The sequence below is a fragment of the Palaemon carinicauda genome, chromosome 8, assembly GCF_036898095.1.
Source record: "Palaemon carinicauda isolate YSFRI2023 chromosome 8, ASM3689809v2, whole genome shotgun sequence".
Taxonomy (NCBI): domain Eukaryota; kingdom Metazoa; phylum Arthropoda; class Malacostraca; order Decapoda; family Palaemonidae; genus Palaemon; species Palaemon carinicauda.
Window position 1 is genome coordinate 125,041,547 of NC_090732.1, and position 12,500 is coordinate 125,054,046.

The following is a 12,500-nucleotide window of genomic DNA, read 5'->3' on the forward strand; positions in this document are numbered from 1 at the left end:
TGATCCATATGGGACAAGTATAAATCAAGAAAATCATGCAGGTGCATGCAGCGTCCCTCTATGCACAAAGCAAAAATCATTTAAAACCATTGCTCCTCGAGATTCCAAGAACCATTCCATCAATTACTTTCACATTTTTGCTGAAGATACCTTGGACCATGGTCTAGTGCAGGCGCAATTCTGAGCCGATTTGCTGAAGCATTTACTGAGGTATCATGACATAAAAAAAGGCTGCCACATATTCGTAAATACTAAATAAAAAACTACTTGGCCGGGTTGAACTAAATTTGGTGGAAATGTAGAGGGTAATGAGACAATATAAATTGTACAATACGAATGACCTTGACCTTGACCTCAAGGTCACAAGACGATTTTTTTGTGAAAGGATAGATTCTTTAAAAACTAAATCTACGGTGATATCCAGCCCGATTTCACACAAGAGCAGGAATAATTTGCAGCATGTCGATGCAGATGATGGACGTATAATGAACTCCCAGCCATCAGGTCGCGACCTTTTTGCCTACAATTGGCCGAGACGGCTGATTTCACTTCATGCGCTCGGGGGCATCTCCAGCCATTTAATCTCCTTGTCCCCAACCTTCACCAAAGAAAAATCTGAAATGACACCCATGTCTCTGTTGTCTCTTTCATGGAAATACGTTATTCGGTATGACTAATTTGTGCCTGGTTTTATTTAAACGAAATTAAGTTTTAATTAGTTTTTTCAGAGTTAGGGAATGAATTCTTAGATGAGTTCACTTTTTTTTTTTGGGGGGGGGGGGGGGGGACGGCGGCCAGGTAGCGATATGAAACCCCAGAAAAAAAATTGTTTTATTGATAGCCCCATCTAACACTGTGCACTTATATTGCTTCCAGGGAACGTGTTATGTTTTATAAGGCTTCAGATATCAGGAGAATCGATAGAATTAGTTTCACATGGTTTAGGTTTTAATAAAGTTTAAAGATCGCCCATGAGCGGCAGAGGAAAGTCCCTTTATCACCTAGTTTCGACCAGAGAGGATTGTGCAATGGTCGTGAATGATCAATTTTCAAATTTCAACGAAGCTACGTGTTCATTTTCATAGCCTTTTTACCATGGTCTTTCACTGTCTTGGGGTAGAGCAGTCTTGCTTGAGGGTACACCCGGGCATACTATTCTATCTTATTTCTCTTCCTCTTTTTTTTCTAATGTTTTTGTAGTATATATGTGAAAGATATTTTTGATGTTGCTCTTAAATTATTTTATTTTGATTGTTATTTACTTGTAGTTTCCTCGCGTTTATAGCATTCTGCTTTTGCAGCTAGGGTTTTTGCTCAGCTAGTAATAATAATAATAATAATAATAATAATAATAATAATAATAATAATAATAATAATAATAATAAAAATAATAATAATAATAATAATAATAATAATAATAATAATAATAATAATAATAGTCATTGTCTTTTTACTCACGTTGTTAATACAAAGATTTACAAAGTCCCGCTTTGTGAGTAATCCTTTCACTTGGTTAAGCCTTGTGAAAGGCAGCAGAATTTTATAGAATATTTATCAGTGCTAATCTAAGAATTTCACTATACAGCATACTTGGCCTTTCTAATGTACCTAATATTTTTTCCTAAAACAAAATGCCAATGATAATCTCTTCTTAGGGATTTGAACCACCATCCAATATTATCATAGAGTTTCAGTTCATATTTTTATCTTATAATGAATAAGAAAACAGATATGGATTTGATATATCTGACAACTAAATTCCTTCTCTTATCCTGTCAGTATCCGCTGTTTATTCACTTATATTTATACAAAACAACTGACTCCATCCTTCAATCATCAATTCTGACATTAATTTCGTACTATTCTTGGTTTCCAGACCAGAGGGCATTACTGTCAATGCACCGCACTTGTGGAGTACTGTGAGCATTACTAAATATCAGCGTCCCGTGTCTTGCTATAGTAAAGGCAATCTTAAACGAACGGACGAACATACCTCCTGCAGTCAGCTGCATCATCTTTTTAGCTTTCTACGTTATTTTTTTTTTTTTTTTTTTTTTTTTTTTTTTTTTTTTTGGCTTTCTTTCCTCCCCCTTGATGGACAGATTTAAAAAAAATATTTCGAAGTATAATTTCTTAAAGTGATCTAATGCGATGCTAAGTTAAACTTAATGACGCCCTTGTTTAACTGATATTTGAATTTGAATAAAGAATATTTTCCAGATGATTTGAAAATATGAAATTTCTAATGGGAGTTGATTTTATGTTTTATAACTGGAATCCGGAAGTTCCTATCACATGAAATAAGAGCAGGATGAAATATTTATTTTGATATTGTTACAGTTTATAAAATATTTTATTTCCTTGTTTCTTTTCCTCACTGGGGTATTTTCCCTGTTGGAGCACCTTGGCCTTATAGTATCACTTCTTCTCTAACTAGGGTTGTAGCTTAGCTAGTAATAATGATAATAGTAGCATCTTGGCCTTCAGATTTTCAGAAGGATAATTCCCCCCCCCCCCCCGAAAAAAGGATTGAATAAAAGACTACATCTCTTGTCGGTCCAACAGTTCACTTTTATTTTTCCCTTTTGTTTATTGGCTACATACAATACACACACGCTCAGGGGGACGAAACTACGATACACAGAGGGGTAGGGAAAATACCCTTTTAGAGTCAGTCACACTCTATCTCCCTTCCCGACAACTCATCACGCTGCATTCTCTCCTCAGTGTCTGAACATCCATTCGTCATCGTTACTGGTCTCATCACTTGCAGTCTCGCCCCGGGCTAACACGGCTCCTTCTTCTACTTCTTTTTCTTCTTCTTATTCCTCCTCTTCGGAAGAAGCGCGAGTTGCCCGGATAGAGAAAGAGGTGAGATCAAGTTATCATTATGGTTTGACCTGGATTAGGAGGAAAATGGGTTCATGGAAGTTGGTGTCAAAGAAAACGGGAATTGGGGTTAACAGCGAGCTCTATGGCCAAAGACTACAGCAAACAGAAATTTTCAGTTTAGAACTCTTCTTTATTCTTAAAACGCTAATTTTTTAGGAATTAAAAGTGACCTCGACATGGAATTATTATAGATTTTCGCAATACTTTCTGATGGCGAGAATATTTCATCTTTCCCGATATTGCCTTTTTTTTCATTTATTTTATCTTGAAGGTGTAGGCTATATGGGACACTCTAAGGGGAAATATCTGAGAGATGTCATTTTAGAAGTATTTATAATTGAATGAATTGAGGAAGTGTTATAGTCACGCCCCCTTTTGCACATAAGATAGGAATTTGTTTACAATGTGTAAATGACCACACTTACAAGATACTTTCACTGTACACATGATGTTTACAAAATTCATCCGTTGAGATGATAATAAATCTTCCGAGGAAAATAAATAGTATTTCTTAATATCTTAAAAGACTCTACAACAAACTTGTAAACGGTGAACACGGGAGAACGATTGTGGAGACATTCAATGGATAGTTACAGTACATACCGCTTGTGAAGAAGAAGACACTTTGAACTATATACATTGTTTTTATTCTAATTCTACCCTTAACCCTAATGACTAGACATTGCACTCGCCCAACCTGGTCGCCCTGCTAAGGACACGTCTCGCTGACACACCGCCAGACGGAAGAAGAAGAAGAGAGGCCTCTCGGTGAGTCTAGCATTTTGCTCCGGGGTAAACTTGAAGAGTTTTTGAGTATTGCAAGGTCATTCTCTCTCTCTCTCTCTCTCTCTCTCTCTCTCCTCTCTCTATCTCTCTCTCTCCTCTCTCTCTCTCCTCCTCTCCTCTCTCTCTCCTCAAACGCAGCAGAGGCATCATTTAACTTTCCAGTAATCCGGTGATTCATGCTCCAAGAGTAACACCAAACTCACCATCTTCCGTCCTGTGGTATGTAAACGAACATCTCTATGGCGACAGGAGAAAAAACGGAAAAGAAACGTGTCCCAAGGACAAATAAAAAATATAAGAGTAGTCAGGGCCACGGGTTGCACTTGGGAAAGGAAGGTCAGTGGATAACAGTTGCCAAGATTCGCAGACCACACACACACACACACTCAAATGCCCTCATGCGCACGCAAACACACACACACACACACATACACACACACACTCAAATGCTCTCATGCGCACGCAAACACACACACACACACACACACACACACACACACACACTCAAATGCCCTCATGCGCGCGCGCCACACACACACACACACACACACACACACACACACACACACACACACATATATATATATATATATATATATATATATTATATATATATATATATATATATATATATATTATATATATATATATATATATATATATATATATATATGCAATGTTATCGACTGACCTAATTTCACCCTGTAACCCTTTGTGGTCCCAACTACTGTATACGAGACTTATAGCTTGACCTCTTGAACGCAACACTTGGATTTGTTTACCTTTTCCAAAAAAAGATTCTATTTAAATTTTATTTTTGCGTGGTAGATTCCACCCGAGGCTAGACTTCACAATCAAGATTGGTCTTGTGGTCCACCTCAGAGATATATGTCTATGTATATATATGCGTATTTACACAATAAATATATTTATTTTGTCTCAATCTCTTCAAATTCAGCAATTTCCTCTTATTTCGATAAAGTCTGGCCTATTCCTTTGACATTTTTTCTCACCGGAAAGAATTTCGTTCCCTATCTGTGCTCCGAAATCCTTTCCCGTTTTCTTCTAAAGGAAAAGGACCAAGATCTTTACTCTTTATAAGTATCATACAAGGAAGCAAGGTGCTCTCAACCGGACTGAAATCTTTCCTTTTGGGTCACTGGTTGGTCAAAGATGTCTGGGATCCTCTGGTTGATTACACGGTTGCTGAATGATCTTCCTTCTGAGGAATAGGAAGAAGGATAGAAGTTAAGAAGAAGAAGGGTAGAAGGCATTAAGGTATTGTGATCAGAGAAAAGAAAGGATGAAGAAGATGAACTTATACAAGATAATGAAAAGAAGAAAGTAGTTCAAGAGCAGATGGTCTTCTAGTAGGAAAGTCTGAGAAGTATGAATTCCGGTTTGGTGGTGACAGAAACGTTCCGTAGGCCTAACTTACAGAAAGGTTTCTATCTAATCCTTCGGAGGCAACCATAGCTTGTCAAGGATGAACGTGAGATGAAGAACAGGAAGAAGAAAAGAAGAGGGAGATTTGAGAAAGGGGGAGGATAGGAATCATTACTTCCACTGATGGCACCTTCACTAATAGGGAGCCCGGAGCAAAAACCTTTGAAAAATCGGAGAAAACCCAATCTCTGTAACACAGTAGCACGAGGTTTCACCAAAGGAAGTTCTAATTCCTCCAAGTCATTACATTAGTTTTAAAATTATTATCGTTAGCATTATTATTATTAGTATTAGTATTATCGATACAAACATTATTAAGTACTTCCTACGTCTTTGGTATTTTGCTGCGATACGTTCTTCTGGTCTGAAAACGTCGCCAGAAGAGTTTTAACGTCAAACGAACCAACAAAAAACACGTAAATAATCTATTGTTCTTATCGTAATAACCTTCATTTCATTATTTACAACAACGGTAACACATTGCATATGGGGCACACACAGACTGGTGCATTCCATAAACAATGAAAATCTCTTTTTATGTTTCAAAACCTTAGCAAAATAATACAAAGGAAAAAAATTGCACATTAACAATATTCTTGAAGCCAATTTATGGCTTCAACACTAACTGGAACACAAGTTTTCTTCCACTAAGATTTTCTTTTTAAGAGACATTAGATTCTGAAAGGTGATTAATTTTTATTTTGCAGTTGTAAGATGAGAGCTTGGCACTCGACTATTACTGTTCTAGACCTCCAACAATCAAGTCTTTTATTTACTTATTAATATTTTGAGGCAAAGGCCAATAAACAGAGCTGCAGTTTCAATATTAGATGGCAATGAGTGACAGAAACATTATTCTTGTCTCAACATTAGTGAAAAGCATAAATCGACACAGTCACTTAGTCCTTTTTTTTCAACTATTTTTTTTGCAGTAATGAACCATTTCAAAAAGCAATGTGAGGTTGAAGGAGAGAAAATAAAGAAGGGTAAAGGAATGCTAGGAGCAATAGTAGAGAATAAGGCAGAGTAAAATATAATTATTCCCTTAATTTTTTTTAGTCTTTTTTACGATACAAGTATAGAACCACTTTTATTATCATTATTATTATTATAATTATTATTCTCAGAATACACCATGCAACATAGCCTACTGTGAGTGAGAACTGCTGGGAAGGGAGGCAGAAACGTGATGAGAGGTTATTGGGAGTTCAACATTTCTTAAGAACATTATTCAAGGAGAAGAAGGAAAAAGTCAAGAAAGCGAGGATAATGGTGGAGATTTCTTTTTTCTTTTCGCGGCAAGGAGAGATGTTCGTCTGAGAGAGGAGCCTGTGAGAAAGAAAGTGATAGAAAGAGAGGCACAAAAGAGGTAGTAATAGGCCTAAGCATGCATAGAAATTGAAATTAAGAAGAAGAAGAAGAAAAAGAGGCCACGAATAAGTTTATTTTAGTGTTCGAAAGAGGAGAGGAGAGTTGCCTCGCTCGTGAGACGATGGACAAAGAATTCACAAAGAAGTCCCTGGAATGAAAGTAGGTCTAACGAGAAAGGCTCGGGTCGGGCAATGCACACGCAGCCCAGCATTCACTTCTCACCGTATCAGTTTATTCTTAATCAAACCTAGAGTTTCAACTGAGACATCACTTTGCTTTATGCAATATCTTACTGCATGCGATAGTTATGATAATAATGAAAACATGATTCCTCTCATTCGTAACAACTATGTATTTTGTGTCATTCAATGCTCCACCTATTGATGGCTTACTTTAGCAAAGAAGCAGTTAACAACATTAGTTTAGAATCCAAGGATTAAGATATGTGTCTTGCACGTGTTTTAACCTACTTTTAAACGATATATTACAATTACACTGCTGAATTGGATCCCGAGGTCAGTGATTCACTTCACTTTTCATTTAACAAGATATATATATATTTTTTTTTTCTTATTGTGGAATGACTTCCGATTTCACGTTCGGGGCCACTTCCTGAAAAATCCCTCAAAGATCCCCATCACTTGCTTTCCAAGGAGGCTCTTCACAAAGTGTACCTGAGCGGATAAAGATTGTTTCGTAGTAGTACTTATTCTCTTTAATGAAAGTTTCACAGCTTAACACTATTCGAACACATTTGAATTTTTCATTTTGTTGTTTTTCATTTTGTTCATCTTCACTGACCTTGAGGAATCTTTCAGAACCAACTTAAACCTGACAAACAACATCTACAAGGAACTGTTCCACTGTGGTACGTGTCGAAGGAGGAGGGTCTTGGACGACGAGATCACAAGGCCCACCTCACAACATTTATCTAATTTCGTCGTTGCTCACTAGAAACACCTTACAATATACAACACACTTTTGACTGCCTTCTTTTTCTTAAGCATGGGACGTCTCGAGTGTCTTTGAAATAGATATTTATATCTATTCTTTACCTTCTTTTAATTTCACGTTTAAGTTGACCATTAGATTTTTTTCTCACACTTTCTTCCAGCTTTTTTTCTTCACAGTCTTTGGCACAAAAATAATAATAAGAAGAAGAATCATAACAATATGAGTTAGGCACTACGAGACACTGTTTTTCTTTCTCCCTTCAGACTCACACATCTTGTGGTTATATACAGTATATATATTTATATTCATATGTGCACACTAGACCGAACAGGTGGTGTATATTTATACCATTATGTCTCTCGATAATAAGCACATTGATGCTTCTATTATTTTAAAACACAGCACCAACGAATCAAAATAATATGCTATTTGCTCTCCTTTGAAAAGGAGAGAGTAGGCCAATTTCATTTTCTAGAACCTCTTACTTTAGCGCGAATCTACAGAAGCATCATCCAGCAGATTGCCATTTCTACCAATGATGAAGAAAATATTTACCTGTTGACTGGATTATCCCCTACGCAGGAAGAGACTGAAGGAGGAGGAGGAGGAGTAGGAGGAGTGAAAGTGGGGAAGGAGGGGGGTAAAATAGGAGGAGTCGCCTCTCTGTTTGGGACAGACAGACTCGGCCTCAACCCGGCAGACGTTACGACGAATCGTCGCTACTGGAATCGTTGCCCTGTTGTTGCTGCTGCTGCTCCTGCTGTTTGCGTTCAGCCTCCTCCTTCTGCTGCTGCTCTGCCGTCTTCATAGTGGCCGCCAGGTACTCTGACGGACCGCTGCCCGACGAGAACTCCATCTCGATGCGGTACTCGTGGCGAGCTAGATATCGAACGTACTTCTCGGGTGGTTCCTCGCTCGTTATGGAGACGGACCGCATGACGCAATGGCTGACGGTCGTGGCAGGCATCGTGAACTCCACGTAGCAGTACTTGTCAAGAGACTCTGGCATCTGATCGTACGCCGTCAGGTTCATGCGGCAGCTGAAGGTGTGGTTTGTGTAGGCTCCCTGACCTTCTTTCGGGAGGCGGGACATCCTCCAGACGATGGATCTGTGCTGGTGCTCGTACTTCGCCTGACCCGATGTGACCTCCATCAGCGCAGACTCGGCAGATTCCACCGCGCCCTTTATTCTCTCAATGCCCTTGACCTTGCCTTGCCTGTTTGGGGTTGTACATTCACGTTAAAATGTTATCTTCTTAATGGAAAATTAAGCGATGAAATCTCATCCACTATCTTGGTTAGGATTGCAATGAAATTGTCATACCCTATCAATATAAGTGTCTCTGTAAAATTAGTAGCAATTACCTAGTACTTTGTATTTTAAAATATTTAATCATTATTGAACTGTTCTACCAAGAGCGACATCAATTACCTTCGATGTGCTGATTTGACGGAGCCATACCGGAAGTGTTTTTCGACTCTGAACATGTAGATCCAGCATTCCGGGAGAGGGAACCGGACCATGACGTCTTCACAAGGAACCTGGATTGGGAATAGAAAGTGGCAGGATTATCATTATTGTCAGTGTTGGTCGATGTCGAATCTATTGCTGCTATTATTATTATTATTATTATTATTATTATTATTATTATTATTATTATTATTATTATTATTATTATTATTATTATTATTGCTTGCTAAGCTACAACCCCAGTTGGAAAGGCAGGATGCTATATGCCCGAGGTCTCCAACAGGGAAAATAACCCTTTGAGGAAAAGAAAAAAAGGAAACTACAAGAGAAGTAATTAACAATTAGAATCAAATATTTTAAGAACAGTTGCAACATTAAAATAAATCTAAGACTGAATAAACAAACAAACAAATGAAAAACGTTTCTGGCACCTCATTGAGGTAATTATCTCCGCCAAGGAGGATGTTTTCACCTATTTGTTTGTCACCAGCAAACTCAAAAATTTATGGATGAATTTTGATGAAAATTTCAGGATATGTCAGAAATCGTCTAACTTAGAAATGATTAAATTTTTGTGGTGATCTGGATCCAGGATTTAATTATTCAGTTGATTAATTCACAGTCAACATATGAAAGAGGGAAAGCTTGGACCGTAGACTTGAGTAAAATGTTAAGAATCTTCATTGGCGGAGGTCTGGAAACTGATAGTATTACTATTATGATTAGCCTATGCGTTTATTACATCCTAATAACAACGTAAATTACAACTTAACTATATTCAACAATTCTTAAGATTAACTCTATGTTCTTTGCATTTAGCAATCTGCATAACCTAGAGAGGGTTCCACACATGAGGTAAGTTGTGCTAACTGAATTATGTAAAAGTAATATCTAGCTTTTCAATAATAATTATATTTGGTTTTCCTTAAAAAAAATCAGGGCCCGTATGAATGTATTGCCAAGCATAATTGTTAAGAATTCTATTGCAAAAACACCTTTGACATTTTGCCTCCTAGTCCGGTGTTAACACAGAAAACCAGGAGATACTTCTGGGTATCCATTTGATTGTCTCTTTAGCATAAACCAAGTTCAATAGGTCTTAGTTACAACTGTATGTTATTACATCTGACATTACAAGTTAAACGTCGTTTTCAGTAACTACAACAACAAATGCAGCTTTCTAGTTCACTGCAAGGGCAAAGGCCTCAGACATGTCCTTTGTCATATCTGTGGTTTGGCCATTTTCATCACCTTGCTGGCCATTGAGGATTGGTTACGGTTGGAGACTTTAATCTGATCGCTCACAACAAACCATCATAGTATAGGTGGCCCTGACTAATATAGCTTTGCTGATCATGGCGATACACATACCCTTTTACCACATTGTGGTATCCCCACATAGTAACTACTGACGGTATAGGTCCAACACGGCCCATAAACATCTTGGCCCATTCACTGTAACAAACTCGGCCCATCGGCTGTGCCAAGTCGGTCTATTGTGATAGCCAACTCGACCTATTGCCTATGCCAACTCAGCCCATTTTTGACAGGTCAAATCAGACCAGATGAAGCTTTTTTTTTATTTTTTTATCTGAGAACCATAACAATTTATTGCCAGACTTACCTGTCCCAATTTTCTTCCAGAGAAACCTGGAACGAGGATATCGCAAAAGATGTCGATCCTTCGGCCCTGGATGGTGATTTTCGTCTTGATCTGAAGTGGAAGCTCACGGTTCTTGGGCGGCCTGACGCGGAACCTCATTAGTTCGATGTAACAGGCGTCCGGCGGTTTGAACCTGGAACGACAGAAGATCAAAATCTCCAAACTGGAAAGATTGGAGGCTAGCTAATATTAAAAACCTGGAACTCTTAGTGTCTTCTAAGTTAGCACATTGTGCTCATCGAATGAAACAGCACTGCAGCAACTTCAGTCTTTTCCTTGAAAACACTAGGCCTAAAACTGGAGTAAGTACTGGAAATTAGAAAGCGTTTGCCGTAAATTAATTAATACCACAAGAGAACAAGCTGATGAAGTTTTACATAGAAGTTTATATATATATATATATATATATATATATATATATATATATATATATATATATATATATATATATATATATACACAAGCCTACATATGAATAAATAAGTGTATTTGAAAATACACACACACACACACACACACACACACACACACACACACACACACATATATATATATATATATATATATATATATATATATATATATATATATATATATATATATATATATATATATATATATATATACACACACACCGGTATACAAACTATAACTTCAGTAATAAACTAACTTTATATGTTGGGTCTTATCAAATTCTTCACTGTCGACGCAACAATGAAACTCGGTAGCTTCTAGTCGAATCCACTCTTCCGTGATAACTGGAATGATGTCATGTCGACCTACCACCTCTCGACCTTGCTTTCTCATGTCGTTGATACCCAAATCCACATTGGGCATCCCTGCATTGGAAGAACATGATATAACTATAAAATGAAAGGATTGAAACGACAGCATTTGATAAATGTTTTGAAAGATGAGGGCAAATCAAGGTCAAATATCCTGAACACATAACTACAAGCCATATGTATGTATTCATATAGAATACGTACATATATGATGATGTTAATAACAGTTTCACGAAAAATCTTTATTGGCGTAGGAAAAAAAAACTACTACTAAAATAAGTTAGGAATTAGAGGCATAAAAGCAGGTTAGCATGACTATATTAGTTTGTTGAGCTGCCACTAGGGGTGTGGCAATCGGTACTCGGTAGCTTTAATGTCAAGTTCCCGCGGCATTTCGTAGTTGTTTAACCAATCATCATTTTTCTTGCTCGTTTTCCTTTAATTAGTGTGACGATGTTGCGTTGTGTATTTTACGGTTGTTATAATGGATACACGAATCCTTCAGGAAACAGGGGAAAGACGTTTCAATGGTAAGCAAAGCCATGTAGTCGTATAGTTCCCAAATGTTTCTATCAACATGTCTGGTAAATTAGTCCCAAACTGGCTCGTAGGTTAAAAATGTGTCGTGTAGATTACTGTTTCTCATTGGTCGTATATTTTAAACTTGTGTAGTGATGTAGAAGTGCAGTAGGTTCTTATATATGATGGTTAACCAGTCTATCAATCCGAGTAGTCCCTGACATCCGATTGATAGAAAAGAAAGATGGATACGCCATGGGTGGGCAGTCTTAGGACGTAACTGGAAATGTCAGAAATTTAGTTATATTTTTAATTTTGCTCAAGAGTCAAGACGAATATTTGAGTAGTGGAGAAGTTTTTCATGTCCTTCGAAGTATTTTGACTCCAATTTCGATCTTGATTAAATAGTTTTAGAGGTAGAGGTTCCTATTTGATGAATACTATTTGGAAACTCAAGTGGGAAACCGGTTAATTTTTCGGCGGGACATAAGGAAAACTAACCTAACCTAGGTCGCCTCATAATTTGAAAGACTTTGATAAATCATTTATATACCTGGTTCAGGTCATTTTTTAAAATCATATTTAAAGAAATAGGTTACAGATATACCACCAG

At 37.4% G+C, this 12,500-nt stretch overlaps 1 protein-coding gene across 2 annotated transcripts in view; it reads right to left on the reverse strand.

Annotated features, from left to right (window-relative positions):
- Window positions 1-7,285: 7,285 nt before the first annotated feature.
- Window positions 7,286-12,500, reverse strand: part of stnB (stoned B) — a 22,997-nt gene continuing 17,782 nt past the window's right edge. For both annotated transcript variants that reach the window (XM_068378894.1, XM_068378893.1), the window contains 4 exons: window positions 11,254-11,422; window positions 10,545-10,716; window positions 8,882-8,991; window positions 7,286-8,666 (listed from right to left, as the gene is read on the reverse strand). In XM_068378894.1, coding sequence (XP_068234995.1) covers window positions 8,153-8,666; window positions 8,882-8,991; window positions 10,545-10,716; window positions 11,254-11,422 — 965 coding nt within the window. In that variant the 3' untranslated portion in view covers window positions 7,286-8,152. The remainder of the gene's footprint in view (window positions 8,667-8,881; window positions 8,992-10,544; window positions 10,717-11,253; window positions 11,423-12,500) is intronic.